The following is a 17335-nucleotide window of genomic DNA, read 5'->3' as shown; positions in this document are numbered from 1 at the left end:
CTTTCTTTAAAACAAATTGGAATGCTTTAGGTCATTTTGTAGTTAGATTAGTAAACCAAGCTTTTGTTTCAGGAGAATTATCAGATACCTTTAAACAAGGGGTTATAACATGCATCCCTAAAGGAAACAAAGATAAACAATATATTAAAAACTGGAGACCTATTTCTTTATTAAATGTTTCTTACAAAATTGCATCAGCATGTATTGCCCAACGCCTTAAAAGTGAAGATCACACTGGTTTCTTATCTGGAAGATACATAGGTGACAATATAAGACTTTTTTATGAAATTATGCAATATACAGATGGCCATCAAATTCCTCGAATGTTGTTACTTATTGATTTTTCAACAGCCTTTGATTCTGTATCATGGACCATTATGCATAAAGTTTTAGAGTTTTTCAATTTTGGTGAACATTTCATAAGTTGGGTAAAGTTATTTTACAAAAACATTCATTCTTGTGTCACAATAAATGGAAATTTGTCAGACTGGTTTCAAATACAACGTGGTTGTCGTCAGGGCGATCCCCTATCTCCTTACATTTTCATATTATGTGCAGAAATTCTTGCTTTACTCATGAAAAATAATACAAATATAAAAGGTACCAGACTTAATACATGTAATTCTGAATTTTTATTATCTCAATATGCTGATGACACAACTATAATGCTTGATTGAACTGTTAAGTCTCTAAGACTATGCAAGTTCTAAAAATTTAAACTAAAATTTCAGGTCTAAACATTAACATAGATAAAACAAAAGCAGTATGGATTGGGTATATGAAAAGAAATACTCAAAAAATTTGCCCGGACTTAAATCTTCAGAGGGAATCTGAATGTTTTCATCTACTTCAGGTGTTACTTTTACAATTAATTTAAATAACATGACTTAAGCTAATTATTTATCTAAACAGGAGGAAATTAATAAGTTATTTACCCATTGGTCAAGACGTATTATTACCCCTATTGGTAAGAATGTTGTTATCAAGTCATTAGCATTACCCTAATTTAATCACCTCATATTTAGCTTGCCAAATCCTGATATAGGAACAATTAAAGCTATACAAAACTCCTTCGTTAGATTCTTATGGAAGTCAGGACCAGATAAAATTAAAAGAAATGTTGTTATTCAATATTATGAAAATGGGGGTTTCAGAGTGATAAACTTAGAAACTTTTATAAGTCTCTAAAATTGACATGGATAAGAAGAATTTTAATGTATAATACCAAATACTTTAATTTTGTTAATAATATGTACCCTTTTCTATCAAATATTAATAAATATGGAGACAAATTTTTGATGAATAAACTTCAGACAGTGCAAAATAAATTTTGGAAAGATGTTTTTACTGGGCTCATACAGTTACATAAGCAGTACCTCAGAATTGGAGTGAATTTTGCTCACTTCCTGTTTGGCATAATTCTATGTTTAAAATAGGTGGTTCTACTGTTTGTTTCTCAAGATATGTAAATTGTGGTATTATATTGGTTAATGACTTTAGTTTGATAATATTTCATTGCAACTATATAATACATGTAAGATATGAATAACACACAAAGGAACAAAAACAAATGTACATATAAGTATAGTGCAAATGGGTTGGGCTACAAGTTATTACAACATTAGCAACAGCCCTTCTTAGACAATAGAGGAAATTTGCTATCATTTGATGATTTTTTAACTAAGTTTGATATAAATACCATTTTTTTAGAGTATCAAAACATTAAAGAGTCTATTAGGAGAGTTTTAAATCAGCTGTCTTTAAGACACCTACATCAGAAAGAGGAAATGCCTATTCAGCCTTTAATGATCAAGATAATCAATAGTCAAAAGAGGAGATGTAGACAAATCTATGATTATATTCTTAGATCAAATTTATCATCTATTGCTAAGAGAAAATGGGAAAATGAACTCAATTTGAATAATGATTTTAATTGGAATGGTATTTATAGGCTCCCTTTTAATATTACTAAGGATTCAAATTTACAATGGTTTCAGGTTAAAGTTAATCACAGGATACTAGCAACAAATTATCTTTTACATAAAATGAGAATAAAAGATGTTAATACATGTTCTTTTTGCAACAACCATATTGAAACTATAAAACATTTATTTTGGGATTGCCAATTAAGTTCTTCTTTTTGGGAAGATATAAAATCATGGATAAATTCAAAATGTACAGATGTTAACACACAGTGGACTTTAACAGATATTATTCTAGGCAATGAATACTTAGATAATGCAACATTGAATTTAATTCTGCTGGGAAAGTATACTCTCTATAGATGCAAATTAAAGAACACAGTTCCAAGCGTCAAATTTTTAAAAATTATGTCGCTATTCTTTTGAGAACACAATTATATAGTGCAAAAAACAAAATAAAGTTTCAAAGTTTTACAATTTATGGGGAAAATATATTTCTTTGCTGCCTAATTGAGACTAATGTTTTAAGATCATTTATATAGGCTTGATCCACTCGGTATTGCACCCACTGCCCTTTTTGTATCTTTATTTTTTAAACACCTTGAATGACCTTTGGTCTTTTTTAATCTTTCTCATGATATAAATGCATAAAGTATTCATGACAAGATGTTCAACTCTTAAATGGATATCAATTTTAAGATAGTAGGAGTTGTTTCCCTTGAATTAATGACTTTTTTTTCAATATAAGTTCAATGTAAAATCTATGTCAAATAAGTTCTATAATATTGTAAAGTAATAAGTTCCGAAAATAAATCTTTTGCTTATGTTATACTAAAATAAGTCTGGTATTAAAAATTTGTCAACTCTGTTAAGATACTATTGAATTATTTTATTACCTTTATTAATATTTATAAACTTTGTAGATTCTAAAAAGTAATCTCTTATTCCACCTTATACGTTTATCTCATATATTGTATGTATATATGCATATATGTTGTGTATTGTATTAAAAATTTGAAAAAAATAATTTAGTTACAGTATACATACTGAACGAAAGTATAGCCTAATTTTCAGAAGAGCAGTCGTGTCCAACATGGGAACATTTCTACTGATACTGCATAAGTTGACAAGTATGGTACTGGTATTTAAGTAGTATACCCCTAGTACTAAATGTGTAAAATGTTAGTTTAAGCTACAGTCTTACTGACATTTCGGCAGAGCCCCGGTAGATGTCTGAGGTGATCCGGAACGACCGGGAACAACCGAGGTACATCCGTAACTCTGCCGGCAACGTCCGGGGTGATCCGGCATTCGACCCCGGATAGAATAAAATATTTAATATAACCGGGGTTGTCCGAGATGATCCAGAAAGTATAGCTTTGCTGGCTTCATCCTTAGCTCTGCTGGGAACGACCGGGGAAGTACCGTAGCTCTGCCGGCACAAACCGGGGATGATCCGGGGTATGATATAGCCGGTAGAGCTACGGTAGAACCCCAGAGAATGCTGGAAGAGCCCAAGTGAATACCGGCAGATCACCCGAGGATGCCGAAAGAGCCCCAGAGGATGACGATGGAACTACGGTTGATCCCGGTAGAGCCCCGGCAGAGCCCGGTTCATTTTAAAAGAACCACGACAATTAGCGATGATTGCACTTGTTTGTATTAAAACCCTTCCCATTTCCCTTCTATCCAGTCTTGCATAAGGATTTTTCAGCAAATCGTCATGAATTACTATTCTGGAACAAAAGATATTATATTTAATAATAATTATGTATCAATGTATTTTCACACGTTTTCAATCTACCGGGGTTCTACCAGGGCTCTGCCTGGATCGTCCTGGGCTCTGCCTGGGCTCTGCCTGAATCGACCGGGGCTCTGCCTGGGTCAACCGGGGCTCTTCCGGCGTCATCCGAGAACGACCGAGGAAGCACCGGCATGAACCGTAGCTTCACCGTGGCTCTGCCATGATGATCCGGAGCGCATCCTGGGTGGTTAGTTGGGAATTACCGTAGTGCTGCCGGGGTTAGTGTGACTGCAACAAAAATTTCACCCCGGATAATCCCGGTAACTTACCGGGATGGTCCTGGGCTCTGCCGGGAGTAAGTGAGACCGCAGCTTTAGCCGAAATAGGTACTTTTATAAACTGCTTGTCCCTTATATCATTGTAAATAGTTTGCTATAAAAAAAACGTGTATCGACAAGGCAGTAGTCTGATTAACTTGATTCTGCAATGTCCAGTTTACCGTCGACAGCACAGCGTCAGGTCCGTTTCTCCCTTCACCATCTGGACCAATGGTTTGATCTTCGTTAATCAGGAAGTTGAGTTGTTGTAGGTTGTCATCCGTCTTACTCCGAGTATCGTCTGGATTTTACGCAGGTTTAAAAGTATAATGGGCCCATTTGGTGAGAAAAAGAGGCAAAATGACGTTCTGACTGAAGGGACAAACTTTTCTTCAGTGTCACGTGTGGCAACACTCATTACTTATGAAATAACAAAAACGAGATCCACAGTTAAACATAGATTAAAGTGACATTATGCCCATCCAAGTATAAATGGTGGGTGAAAAGGTCAAAGTCAAAACAACTTGAGATTTTTCCATAATAGGTTTCAATTTTAAATTATAGATAATAGTCTATGTAAATAATCAATAATTCACATGAATCACCATAAATTCTATAGATATCTTTCGGAATATGTCGTTAATGCTCCGTTGATAAAAAGTGTGGGACGTGCCTTTTATATTTTAGGCAATTTATCATATTTTATCCTTGGCAATTTTCAAATTCAATTATTGTTCAATGGCCATTATAATAGTCAATCTTTTTAAATAAAATTGTATTCAATCTTACTCAACCAGACAGATTGCGGATAATGTAATTTGAAGATAATAAAGGTAAAGCAGCGTATTTGAACCTTTTTAAAGCAACGATCTTTATGATAACGGTAAAAAATCATGATATCACCTGAATAGGTAACATATGGTACTAGGTACATTCTTTTTAATTCTTTAGTGTAGGGAGACACATGCAAAATTTTCATTTCGACGATTTGAAGTTTTCTTTCAATATTCTATAAATGTCCTCGATATGAATACACTAAGCAGTTAGAGGAACAAAACTTTATAAAGAATAAAATGGTGGTTTCCCAGTCTGACCCAAGTGGGGTCAGGTAAGAGCATTTAGATTTCACAATAGTTGTTTTAGAGAATTATAAAAACGTTAAAAGTACCTGTCAAATGAATGACTAAGACTTATGATTCCAATTTAACAATATCCAGATTATCTGTTATTGATATTTCCAGAGTTTTTTCAGTCTACATGATTTGTTTTAAAACTACTCGGTGACTCTGTGTCTTAATTTCGTTCAATATATAAAAATATAATTACGCTTCAATCCCAAAATATATAGTATTTATACAGAAATTCATGCTAGGACTTTAAAGAATGTCATTTTAGCATGATTTGAGTAAATAACATCAATTAACTATTTTTGTCATTCATTTGTCTAAGTATCCCGTTAATTAATTCTATAAAAATTTATACTTTTAAGTTTATAAATACTAACTTCAAACCCCTCCTCCATCTTATAAACTTTCCTTAAAATTCCGCTGTATGTAAACTTTAAAAACTTCAATAACACACGATAAAAAGAATTTCCGTGTTAACATATGTTTACGCAAGAAGAATGACGTCATTTAAATCGCTGTAGTGCACATTTATTTGTGTGCCATTAAGACCGGTTTTATCGCGTCGTGCGTCCGTGCTGTTCTACAGAAATTTGAAATTTCGACGGGAGCGATAGCGACAGGAGAATGTTAGAACACTTACATATTTAGTGTCAAGCTTTATTTGACCCTTGATTACGTCACTACGCGGTTTTATGAAACACTATTGTCTATGAAAAATAGAAGGCGACTATGAACGGATTTCAATATATACTTAAGGACAATGAAAACGCACGGTCGGGATAATTGCATTTTAACAAGGAAAATAAATTTCTTTTAAATATTTGTTCACAGTTTCATAAAAACGAATGCATTCCGGTTATTTCGATACCAAAGTTATAAAAAATGATTGCATTTTAATGAAGTTATTGCATAATAAAGACAGTACCCGAAAAATCAAAAGTAACACTTTTGGCTAATTGTGATAAAACAAATTGGACCAATTTATGGTTACTTTATGAAATTAAATAATTATTATTTTTTTAAACTGTTAATTATTAACTTTTTTTCTTTCTAGAAATGTTAGAAACAAATGAGCAATTAAAATCTTTATGAAAATGAATATTAAACTATGCCAATGGTCAGTTTTAGAAATTGTAAAAGCTCACATAGAAATTGCATATACACACTTTTCCTCTGTATAAGGTGCTAAATTTCAAACACTACTGAAGACTTGGCAATGGATCTTCAAAGAAATAACCGCTGGGTAGATTTAACACATATTCAGTCTTGTCTATCTTACAAACAAAGCGCAAACCGTTTTGGTGTCCATCGGTCTACAATTTCTCTGTTTCACCAGCGTTTTCGCCGAATGGCGTCAGATTCCACAGGCGGCTATCCGCACCGTAAGGTCTATGAGGCGACGATGTACATCTGTAAGAGACGCTGATGGAGGATATTGTCGTTTCTAAAGATCCCGACGGTGACATTACGAATAAACATTAATGAGTGACTTTGTTTTTGATTTTCATTTCGGTTTTTGCCTTTGTGAGGTTTGCATTACTGTCATGAAAAAGTGTGATTTTGGGATTTTCACCTTAGGTTCTTCAATTTACTGGTGTACATTTAATTTATAACCTTTTGAATTATTTTCAGTTGTTAAGTTTGCGTTTTGTATTAAAGTAATGATATATATCTAATGGAGTCGTTAGTGTTTTGTTTTCATGTAATAAAATGCATATAGTGCGGGCGTGCGTTTTCATTGTCCTTAAGTATAGTATCGACTTTTTTTCTTCTATGAACATTAACACACATAATTTTTAAGAAATACAGCGTTTTCATTGGATGACAAATAAAGCTGTCAAATTACAAGTTCATTTATTTCAGATACCACCACAATATTTACTAAAAATCACTCAAGGGGACATAATTAATACAATTCTGAATATGGAGTTGTGTCCCTAAGGGTCTGGTGCAATATTGATATTCTATCAGGACACACACGAGATTTACATTGTAGTTAATATTTAGATACAATATTTTAATGTCAAAAACCATTTTTCAGTACGAATTCTGTTGGACGGCAAAACCTATGTTGGACGATGCGTTCACCCAATGTAAGTTTGTTTTGTTGCCTATTAATACGTCATGGTCACATCAATAGGATACTTAATTACTGAATCATTAACACATAGGGATATATTGATATTATTGCTGTTCTGTTCTGTTCTGCTGCCATACCGTACATATACCTCCTTAATTAATGGTCTTATATCGTCAGTTTTTTGTGTGTTATAATTACGGTTTCAGAACGCAGAACTGATTTATAAAAAACGTCTGTTATAGGTTTGTTTTATGTGCAAATACAAGCACACGTACTTATAAAAGTGACTTTAGTCCTATTTTAAATACACTGTTCGAGTTGCCTGTTTTTCTAGCAAGAGACAGTCCAGGACCTACATCGCAAGTAAGCACCAAGAATGAGTGAAACGCTTCCTTCTGTAGAAAAGCCAACATGTGTTTTATAATGTTGTAATGATTCATTAAAAACATGCGAGATGCTTATCATTTGAAGAAAATATTATTGAATGTGAAATAATTTGAGATCAATATCTAAACAAAATTAGTTTGATCCCATATAAAATACGTAAGTGTTTGCCAGAATGCATTAAGAAACAGAGGATGGTTCTGCTATACAGCTAATGGGTAATGGAATAGAAACTGTAATATGACACAGAAGATACATTTGTAAAATAAGAATGATAAAATTAAATAGGCTTTAATGAGCCGGTAGATATGAATCACAAAATGTGTAAAATTCACAGAGTTTTCAATCCAAAATAAAATAATTTACAAACAAGAAAACACTTATTTGAATTTGAACTCTGTATTAATATTAATTACGCTTCTAGAAAAGGGAAAATCCATTGAAAGTAATAAAAAATATCAAAAAAGAGAACTCAACGGATGAATATTACAGACTCTGTTTCCACGAGTCTGTTTATATTAACATAATGAACTTCCCTCAGGCATGGAACCTCTTGTGGCTGAGGGGTTGCCTATAGAGCTGTTGCATCAGAAATGCAGTCCTCGTTTATCCCTGCGTGATCATAAGATGCGACTAGATGGGTTCGAATACTGAAGTATATGCATCTCTTAGCTCCAGCAGATGAGATTGTTTAGACCTCTGGTTTTGCTCTAAGTTTGTAGCACCGAGGTTATCCAAAATAATCTTTCCTGATTCGGCGCCATATGGCCTAAATTATGTATGTGCGCCGTAAAATCATACATTACTGAGTATGGACATAAGCGTTATTTAATCCTTAATACACATTTAATACCACGGTGAACCATCAAAATATATTCTGATGAACTACAAGGTAACTTAGATAATGAAATACAAGGTAACTTAGATTAGATATACCATTAACTTTAATACTCCCTGGCCCTCTAAGGGGCGACTGTGCACCAGACGCGCTCTGTGCAGCAAGATACGCTAGCGACACTACAGAATACACACACACACACACACACACACACACACACGCACACGCACATACACACTCACGCACGCACGCACGCACACACACACACATACAAAACCTACAAACACATATATATTTATATAAATAAACAAAATAAAACAGTTCATATTTTGTCATTTCTTTTTTATTTCTACAATTAAAAGACAGAGATGAAAAGCGAACATATGATAAAAACTTGCAATTACGAAAGTCTATAGTCTATTATATGCTTATTTATACTATTTATAAAATGTGTATCAGCGGTTTGAACTCATTTGATATAAAAATAGCACATGTTTTCAGGGTAACAGCCCGAGAACTCCGCCTCGGGTGTTATTACAGTTCAAGGGTTGCTAATTTGCACTTTTACCTTGAGAGACATGTGTTATTTTGTTTCATTATACCGAATCACACCGCTGTGCTCTACTCCGAGAGCCATTCATCATTGATTTTTATAAGGGGAGAGAACTACGTTTTCTTAAGTCTATATAGATTGCTTGCTCCTGGGATTATTGACCGGGTGATATTCATTTCCAGGAATGTGACGTTCCATTAAGCTTTATAGTAAAAAGTATAATTGAGGTATAATAATAAAAATTATCACTGAAACTAACCAGAAAGTTATCATTGAATGCATAACCTAATTTACATAGAGACGGAGCAAATGTTGATGAAACTGATTAAAAACAAAATTACTGTTTTAATTCAACACATTAAATAAAGCTGCAAATTGGAAGGTGAATGTTTCGAAATAGTGCAAAGTGCAAAAAGACTGTAAAATTGATACATCTAACACGACGGCACAGACTGTAAACAGATTCAGCAAACTATTTGGATAAAGAAAAAGTCACTTACATTATTTAAGTTTGTAGCTACATTGCAATTAAAAGAAATAAATTCAATTCCATTTATGTTTAGAGATGCTTTAATTATAATTTAAAATACTACTGACAAGTATTCAAAGTACTCAAAAATACGCGAGAAGGCTAGTTTTAGAATTAGCTTGTCAGACATACAGATAGTAGCCATGCAAAAATCGTTCAGTCTTACAATACAATTTTATAACCTTATTTTTTTTATTTATTTTTTTTTCATCTAGTAACAATTTATTCAAGACATGATCAACTTTCCTTTACTTGTTTGATATACTTAAATGCCATCGAACTTAAATGCTATGTGTAAAAGTGTAAGTGGTATCTTTACTTGCGTACAAAATATTAAATTCTTATAACAATACATAATACAGAAAAGCAAATTAGTTATAATGAATACTTGTTCTTTTAAAAAAAACTAACAGGACATCAAAATTCAAAAGCTTTTAAGATATAAAAATACATGTAATAGCACTTTAAAGGTAAATGGGCCTTTTATTCAATATAATTTTTTAAATGTGATTTGTTGTTGTTGTTGATGTTGTTTTAATTAAGAAGGCCGCATTGTTAATAAGATGTTACAATCTGTATTTGTCTAAATGTCTTACCTTCTGTAAATAAAGTTATTATTATTATTATTATTATTATTATTATTATTATTATTATTATTATTATTATTATTATTATTATCATAAGCAAAATCTTTATTTGAAAATACCAAATAAGCTATATTTAGTGACTATTGAAACAGAGTAGTAGATAATCAAACAGGCTATCTGTTAAAAAATCTGATCTCAATGAATATTACATGCCAAAACTATGTACATCAACTATAATAGGAAGCGACTCATTTTAAAATATTGAAAAGTGACAATCATTTATGATGTTTAGTTTCCTTATCGTTAATTTAAATTAGTGTTTACAAAACTGATAATATAAGATAAGATAAGATGTAAGCAAGATTATGTTTGGAATTGCTATATATAATTCACAAGATAATCTTGTTTTCTTTGCATGTCCATTTAACAAGAAATGATTATAACAAAATACGCATTTGTGATTCCTGCAGACAGTTCATCCGATTTTCGTCACCCGGCTTCAAATTTGTTAGGTTTCCCCAGATAAATGTCATTATCCCGTTGTCGTTTCCTGTTTTCATAGGGGTCATATTTCGTACAGATGGAGTTGACTGACAAAGGTCCGTTAGCACATAACAGCATCTTCGTATTTCTAAATTGCTCGGGAGATATAGGATAAAGAATGTTCCAAGGTTCTCCATTAAATGTCCAAGATGCATGCGACAAGTTCATTGGATCTGAAGGCTTCCCAAATCCAGTTGCTAATTCCATTGCTGTTTTTGTGCAGAATTTTATCACAAGCTTGTGATAAAATTCAAACGGACAGACATCGCAATCATGTGAAATTGCATTTTCAGTCCAATTATAAAAATCCGTCAAATATCTATTGCGAGTGGTTTGTGCCCTAAGATCAGATTTGATCTTGTAAATGGCTGAATGTACCATATTGTTTACGAAATACGCAATTATTTCTTCGCTGCTGCTGCTTGATGAGATACCCATGGAGCTTACACAACAGCCTGACAAATGCGATTCAACCAGGCACGAAAACATTAATTCCTGAAAAGGTACAGCACGATTTCTGTCCTTGACATCTTTAATGGCCGTCAATTTGGCATTTTTTACATTTTGAAACAACTGTGCACGGGCTGAATCAATGTTATTTACCGCTAACATCTCGTTTGTCCGTGTCGTGCTTGAACGTCTGAATACCTCTGTGTACCCGATAACAGTTATCCTACATGATATATCACCCCTATTGCTATAAATTAGAATTTCATTGGAACACGAGTACGGAGTGCCATTTATGTCAGCACATGGGATAAAAAAGGAGTATAAGTACACCTGACAATTTTTGTCCGTTCCGAAATTTTCCATAAGTTTCTCTATAAAACCTTCCCTTAACAATATATATTCTCCATGCCACGGATGGTTTCTATATTTTTCGTCATTATTCCAACGACTTCTCTTCCAAATTTCTTCACTTTTTCTGTTTAGAAATACCCCACTAGTAGAGCACATTATCATTTGTTTATCTTGATCTGGACCTTCATTTGGACATCCTTTTAGCAATCTGCCTGGCATCTTATGTGGTGTATTCAAGTCGTCATCAGACAATAGAGCTGCGACTAAGTATTGTCCCCGATTCTTTCCTGTCAAAGTTTTGAAAATTTCTTTTCCCCAATCTTGCATATGACTGAGAATTACTCTTGTATCGGAACAGGATATTACTTTAAAAATTGTTAAAAATACCAAACATTTCAAAACTAACCTCATTTTTTTCAAACTCAAAAATGATAACAAATTTGCAATACAAAGTTCGAATATTTAGTTAATCAAGGGCGGATAATCCAGACTGTGTTTTTGAGGTCCTTGACGAGATGATTTCCCTTTGTTTGCTGAAAATGAAGAAACAACTTGTAAACGCATTATTAGACAAGATAAGAAAAGAGACAGGGAGGCGCAACAAATTATATTTTATCAAAAAGTGTTATGTTCTCAAAATAACATCACCGAATAAGCTCTTTTCACGTCATGCAATCGGAACATATCGTCTAAGAATCATAAAATCTCGGACTTAAAACGGAAAATGGTTCTTTCATGTGGTTTATTAAGATGTTAACAACAACGGAGGGTGGAATCTTTGTATAACGTTAAACAAATGTACATTGTATATATTTGACATTCAAAAGAAATAAATTTTATTATGAAAATATATGTACGTATGTATGACAATCATTTTCAATTATAACCAAGTTCTAGCTTATGTTAACAGTTTCTATTTCTACAGCTATTATACTATAAAAGGTATAGAAATAATGTGCGGTCTCATTTAATATTTATAATTTAACTTCATTTAGGTGCACTTTTGCGTGATTTACTTGAATAATCTTAGTCAACAACTCTTAACTTTTACTTTTTACAGGTTTAGTTTAGACCGAAATACCGTACCCGAAATCAATCGCAACTTTTCGACCCTTTCGTCAGTCTTCGGATAAGGACCCCGAGCACATAAGTAAGAATACATAAAACGGATACGGTATTTTGGTGAAACCTACGCTCAGAAACTAAACATGTTCACAAATAGTAATGTAATGACTGTTTCTTTTCACAATATATCAAGTAAAAGTCCGCCTAATATAAGTATAATTATATTCATAGACATAAATGTAAACAGTACATTATTTATATTCATATTATTATACATATATTTATATTATGGTCAGACATATTTTTAATCACAATTGTACCGAAACGAACTTTATTTTCCTTCGAATGTAAAATACTTTCATTCGTTTTTCATTATCAGAGATAACAGACTCTGTTTCTGTTTAAATTTAAATTTATATTAACCCCGAGGTAACGTAGTTTGAAAAATAGACAAGGACGTTCCGGGTGATGAAAGACCCGAGAAGTTGCAATTGCAAAGACTGTTCACTAAATATATAAATAAAATCCCTAAAGTACGCAAAAATTGTTCTAAACAAAGTAAAATCGTTTGAATAATTGTAAAAATAGCAAAGGGGAATAAATCTGTCAAAAATAATCTAATTACAAAAGCAGGAAAATGCGCGCGAAAAGCTCTCGGTCATTATACTTCTGTGAATTTCTATTGGAATTGGAAAAGTACTGTTTATCTCCACTTTATGTGTGAAAAGAAAACAAATCCCATAAAAAGATCCATATTTCAACGTCACTTTACATTAACTTTACTCGATATACAATTGTCTTAATTTTAAAAGTGAATTGGTCTATAATTAAATGTTTGTAATACATTAAATAATTACGTTGATAGAACATGTATTTAGAATGAAATAATTATGCATGTATATGGATGGTGTTTGGAAGAGTTAAATACCTTATCAGATATAACATATCTACATATGGCAGATAATAAATTGTTCTAAAACAAAATATGAGTATCCATAATAAAAGACGTTCCTACTAAATCACTCAGAGCTGTATAAACATTTTTCTTTCTCAAAGAAGAAAAAAAACTTACTTGTTTTTATACTTTCTTTTATTCATCAAAACAAACAAAACACAATCCGAAATAGAAACTGAAGTACATACTTATACGTTAAGCAGTACGAAAAGTGGTTACCCTACTTAAACCATTACTTTTTAAAGTAAACAATAAAAATGGTTTTGTATACAGCGGACCACGTCACGAAGATTTCTTCAAGGTTGTGTTACACACAACGAAATATGATAAGAATATAACAGGTTTAAAGCGTGGTCGATATATAATATTTACCCTTCCCATCATGTGTGAAGACATTATGTTAAAAGCGCTTTATAAAAATACATGTTTGTCAAAAACATACAACAAAGTTTTCGTGAAATACTCAGTTAAATTTACACAAAGTGCAGGTTTTACTTGTGTTGTGTTTAGAGCAAAAATATCACAAATAGTCTGTCTTTGTCTGTACGGCTGCAGCTAAAGTGTAACAAAAAATCAAATTTGAGAAAAATACACTAAGAATTTGTGTAAAAAAAGTTAAAGATCTAAATTATTTACATGATTTGTGCGATTTATGCAGAATTTACCTTATTTCTACTGCGTGTCATACGCAGTAATGGTGTAATATAGCATTCTTTTACCGCGCTTTGTCACCATGTGATTTCAGGTGATGGACCTGAATAAAAAACTTTGAAACTTAAAATTAAAATGGGAAGTTAAATATCATGACAGTTTTACATTATTTTCCCAGTGCAATTGTTTGATGGACCAGATCATTGTCATAAATAGTTCATTTGAAAAGACTACATTTTTGACTAACCTCTTATCCCTAAGGTCAGAAAATGCCGAGAAGTCAGTTGGGTAACAGGAAGCTTATAGGTTTACCGGGAAAGTCTTTTTACGACTCACGATAGTAAGCCGCTTTGCTATCAATCCGTATATCAGTACAAATGAGCCGCGTCACGACAAAACCAACATAATGGGTTTGCGACCAGCATGGATCCAGACTAGCCTGCGCATCCGCGCAGTCTGATCAGGATCCATGCTGTTCGCTATCAGTTTCTCTACTTGTTATAGGGTTTGTAAGCGAACAGCATGGGTCCTGATCAGACTGCGCGCATGGAACTAAAACATCTGAAGATGCCAGGACAGAGGTACAGTGCAAATGGCCATAGAAAGGATTCAATGATCAATCACATCGAGAGTAACCTGCACTGTCCTGCCGCCTGATTCCCGGTCCATCGCTCCACCTATTGAGCTAACCGGACGGACCTTAGATAAACTTCTTGATGCAAAATTCCTTCCATATCACGGTGCATATACCATGTGACTTTTATGATCTGTGTGAGGATTTTCAGGTAAGTGGGTTTTGAAATTTTTTGATATGCCTTTTCCTTAACGCAATGATAATGGCACACTCGGTTTAAAGGTCTCAGCTTCAAAACCTCTGATATTACGAAGGTATTGAAGATATAAACTGGTTATGTACATATTTTGAGATTTGACAAGTGACAGTCCAGGGCGATTTATATACTCATTTATTCGCATCTGTAAGTTTTAAAGTTCACCAAACAAGACAAAATATGTATATTTCAATATTTGAATTTAATGTTTGAATTTGCATGTTCCAAATAAAGTTTCAATACACGAAATACCTTGTTCAAGCGCATTTTAGTTGCAAACTTGCAGTTCACGTATTTATGGTTGTAAACTTATTTTTTGTTTCAGTCAAATATTGAACTGCCAAAGGATTCAGCGAAGATCATATTGATTAGCCACAGATATTCTTGAGAACATTATACATGTAAATGCAATTGGGTTTTCTTTCACTTGCTTTTAAAAATGTTTTTAAATGGCGTTGACATTTAGGGGTTTCTTTATTTAGTTGTCAGTTGTTATCATTTATTGGTGCGACCACTCCACCGTAGGGAACGTGTTACAGTATCGCGCTTTCCGGTTACAGTATAGAATTTTCAAGATGGAGGACTATTTGCGGCAAGTTAGGTAGGTGATTTTTTATTTCGGTCCATACTACATGTAGTTTAGTTTTTTTAAAGATGTTTTCGCTTGTAACGAACTAATTCCGGCATCTAGTCATATATTTCCTTAGACCCTGCATCGCAGTATTATCTATATATTGGCTCATAAATTTGCAGATCTGACAGTTTAAAAATTCGAATCGAGAGACGAGCGCATTTTTCTCCCATTCTGACATTATTTAAGCATGCCTATAAAAATTAAACCTGCAAAACATAAGTCCTTTGTGTTTAGAAACGTTTATAAAAGAAATTGACCAGTTGAACCTATTTTCTTGTGCGTCAAACACGTTTGAAAAAATAAACAATGTTACAGTATAGAGCGGGATGAATTTCACAGAGTAACAGTATAGACCAAGTGGCTTTGTGCCGAATTGGTTACAGTTTATACCCAGATTTCGGTTACAGTTTAGACCCCAACATTAACAAAACTGTTGCTTCTGTAGATACTAGTTAAAACGTATATATAATTTTTAGACAATGTTCCGACTTTTGTGCCCTCTCCTGTCTGCTTTTTGTTCGGTGCAAATGCATTCAGTTGGGTGCCATTTAAAAATACTTTAAAAGTAAGGGAAAAAAGCACATTGCGTTTACAATTTTTTCACGTAATATCTGTGGCTTATCAATATGATCTTCGCTGAATCCTTTGGCAGCTTAATATTTGACTGAAAAAAAGTTTGCAACCATAAATACGTGAACTACAATTTTGCAACTAAATGCGCTTAAACAAAATACATGTAGTGTCGTGTATTGAAACTTTATTTGGAACATGCAAATTCAAACATAAGATAGTCATGATTCGGTAGCCATTTTTGTCAAGTTTGCAACCAATGTTCTCGCTTGAACCAAGGGTGCAACCACTTCACGTCCTGTCCCTCGATTATATTTTAATTGTTCTAGTAGAGTTTATTTACCATCAATTGAAAAAGTTTTCTCCGATAGTATGTACAAAATTATTTTAAATGTATCAAATATGTGTTTTTCGTCTGAATATTGTTACAAAAAGTGCTGTTAATAGAATAAAAGACAAAATCACACGTTGTTTTTTAACAATGTTACCTTCCCAATCAATTTTAATCTTATTTCCATTTATGTATACTATCAACTATTGATCATATTTTCGTATTTATACAACGTAAACTGATGATTTGTTTTTATTTAATATTTACATCATGTGTTTTCATTGCTGATTTATTAGTATAAGATATATTTGAATACTTACAATATATCATATAAACTCTTTCCCCTATTAAGTCATCACAATACTGCTAGAAAATATAAAGCACAGGAAATAGAGTCAGAATAAGAATGCGCTGCAATGCACGAATGTGCGTACATATACTGCTTGTTTTAAAGGTGGTCACTCTTAAGTAAATAATATTCGTTGAACTTCTCTGGAATTGTATTAATTTTATATTTGAATGATCTAGATAGCAGGCGTTTTTATACTTAATTTCTTTCTTTTATTTTACATCTCATATTGGCAAATATTACAATATATCTAGAATGTATCTTCAAAAGTTGTATAAAAGTAAGGTTTAAAATTTAGTTCAAGGAAAAGGTTTTACAGGCTGAGACAACCCAATCGGAACTTTTCAATATTCAACAATTATTTTTGTTGTTCTCGCGGGATGTTCCTTCATCCAAAATGTATATATTAATAAGCACAGGGGTTAAGTGCCTTGACTTGATTTGAATTCCGCTTAAAATCGTGCTGGCTATATGGGGATTGGGAAATGCATCTTCCATTATCTCTAAAATACATATTCAATCAAA

General features: G+C 32.9%; 1 protein-coding gene across 4 annotated transcripts; it reads right to left on the bottom strand.

Moving 5' to 3' along the window:
• Positions 1-10528: 10528 nt before the first annotated feature.
• LOC132747131 (uncharacterized) lies at positions 10529-16880 on the bottom strand. Of its 4 annotated transcripts, none has more exons than XM_060736450.1 (2): positions 16782-16880; positions 10529-11958 (listed from the first exon to the last, which is right to left on the bottom strand). In XM_060736450.1, the coding sequence occupies exon 2, from the start codon at positions 11834-11836 to the stop codon at positions 10571-10573; it is 1266 nt and encodes a 421-aa protein (XP_060592433.1). In that variant the 5' UTR covers positions 11837-11958; positions 16782-16880; the 3' UTR covers positions 10529-10570. The 4 variants fall into 4 exon arrangements, with proteins under 4 accessions (XP_060592433.1, XP_060592432.1, XP_060592434.1 ...); XM_060736449.1 differs by lacking the exon at positions 16782-16880 and adding an exon at positions 13563-13718; XM_060736451.1 differs by lacking the exon at positions 16782-16880 and adding an exon at positions 13634-13708.
• Between the last annotated feature and the right edge of the window lie 455 nt (positions 16881-17335).

This window comes from Ruditapes philippinarum, unplaced genomic scaffold, assembly GCF_026571515.1.
Source record: "Ruditapes philippinarum isolate M1 unplaced genomic scaffold, ASM2657151v2 ctg3183_1_1_1_1, whole genome shotgun sequence".
NCBI classification, from domain to species: Eukaryota; Metazoa; Mollusca; class Bivalvia; order Venerida; family Veneridae; genus Ruditapes; species Ruditapes philippinarum.
The sequence above is the reverse complement of the archived record's forward strand: the minus strand, read 5'-3'. Positions and strand labels throughout refer to the sequence as shown.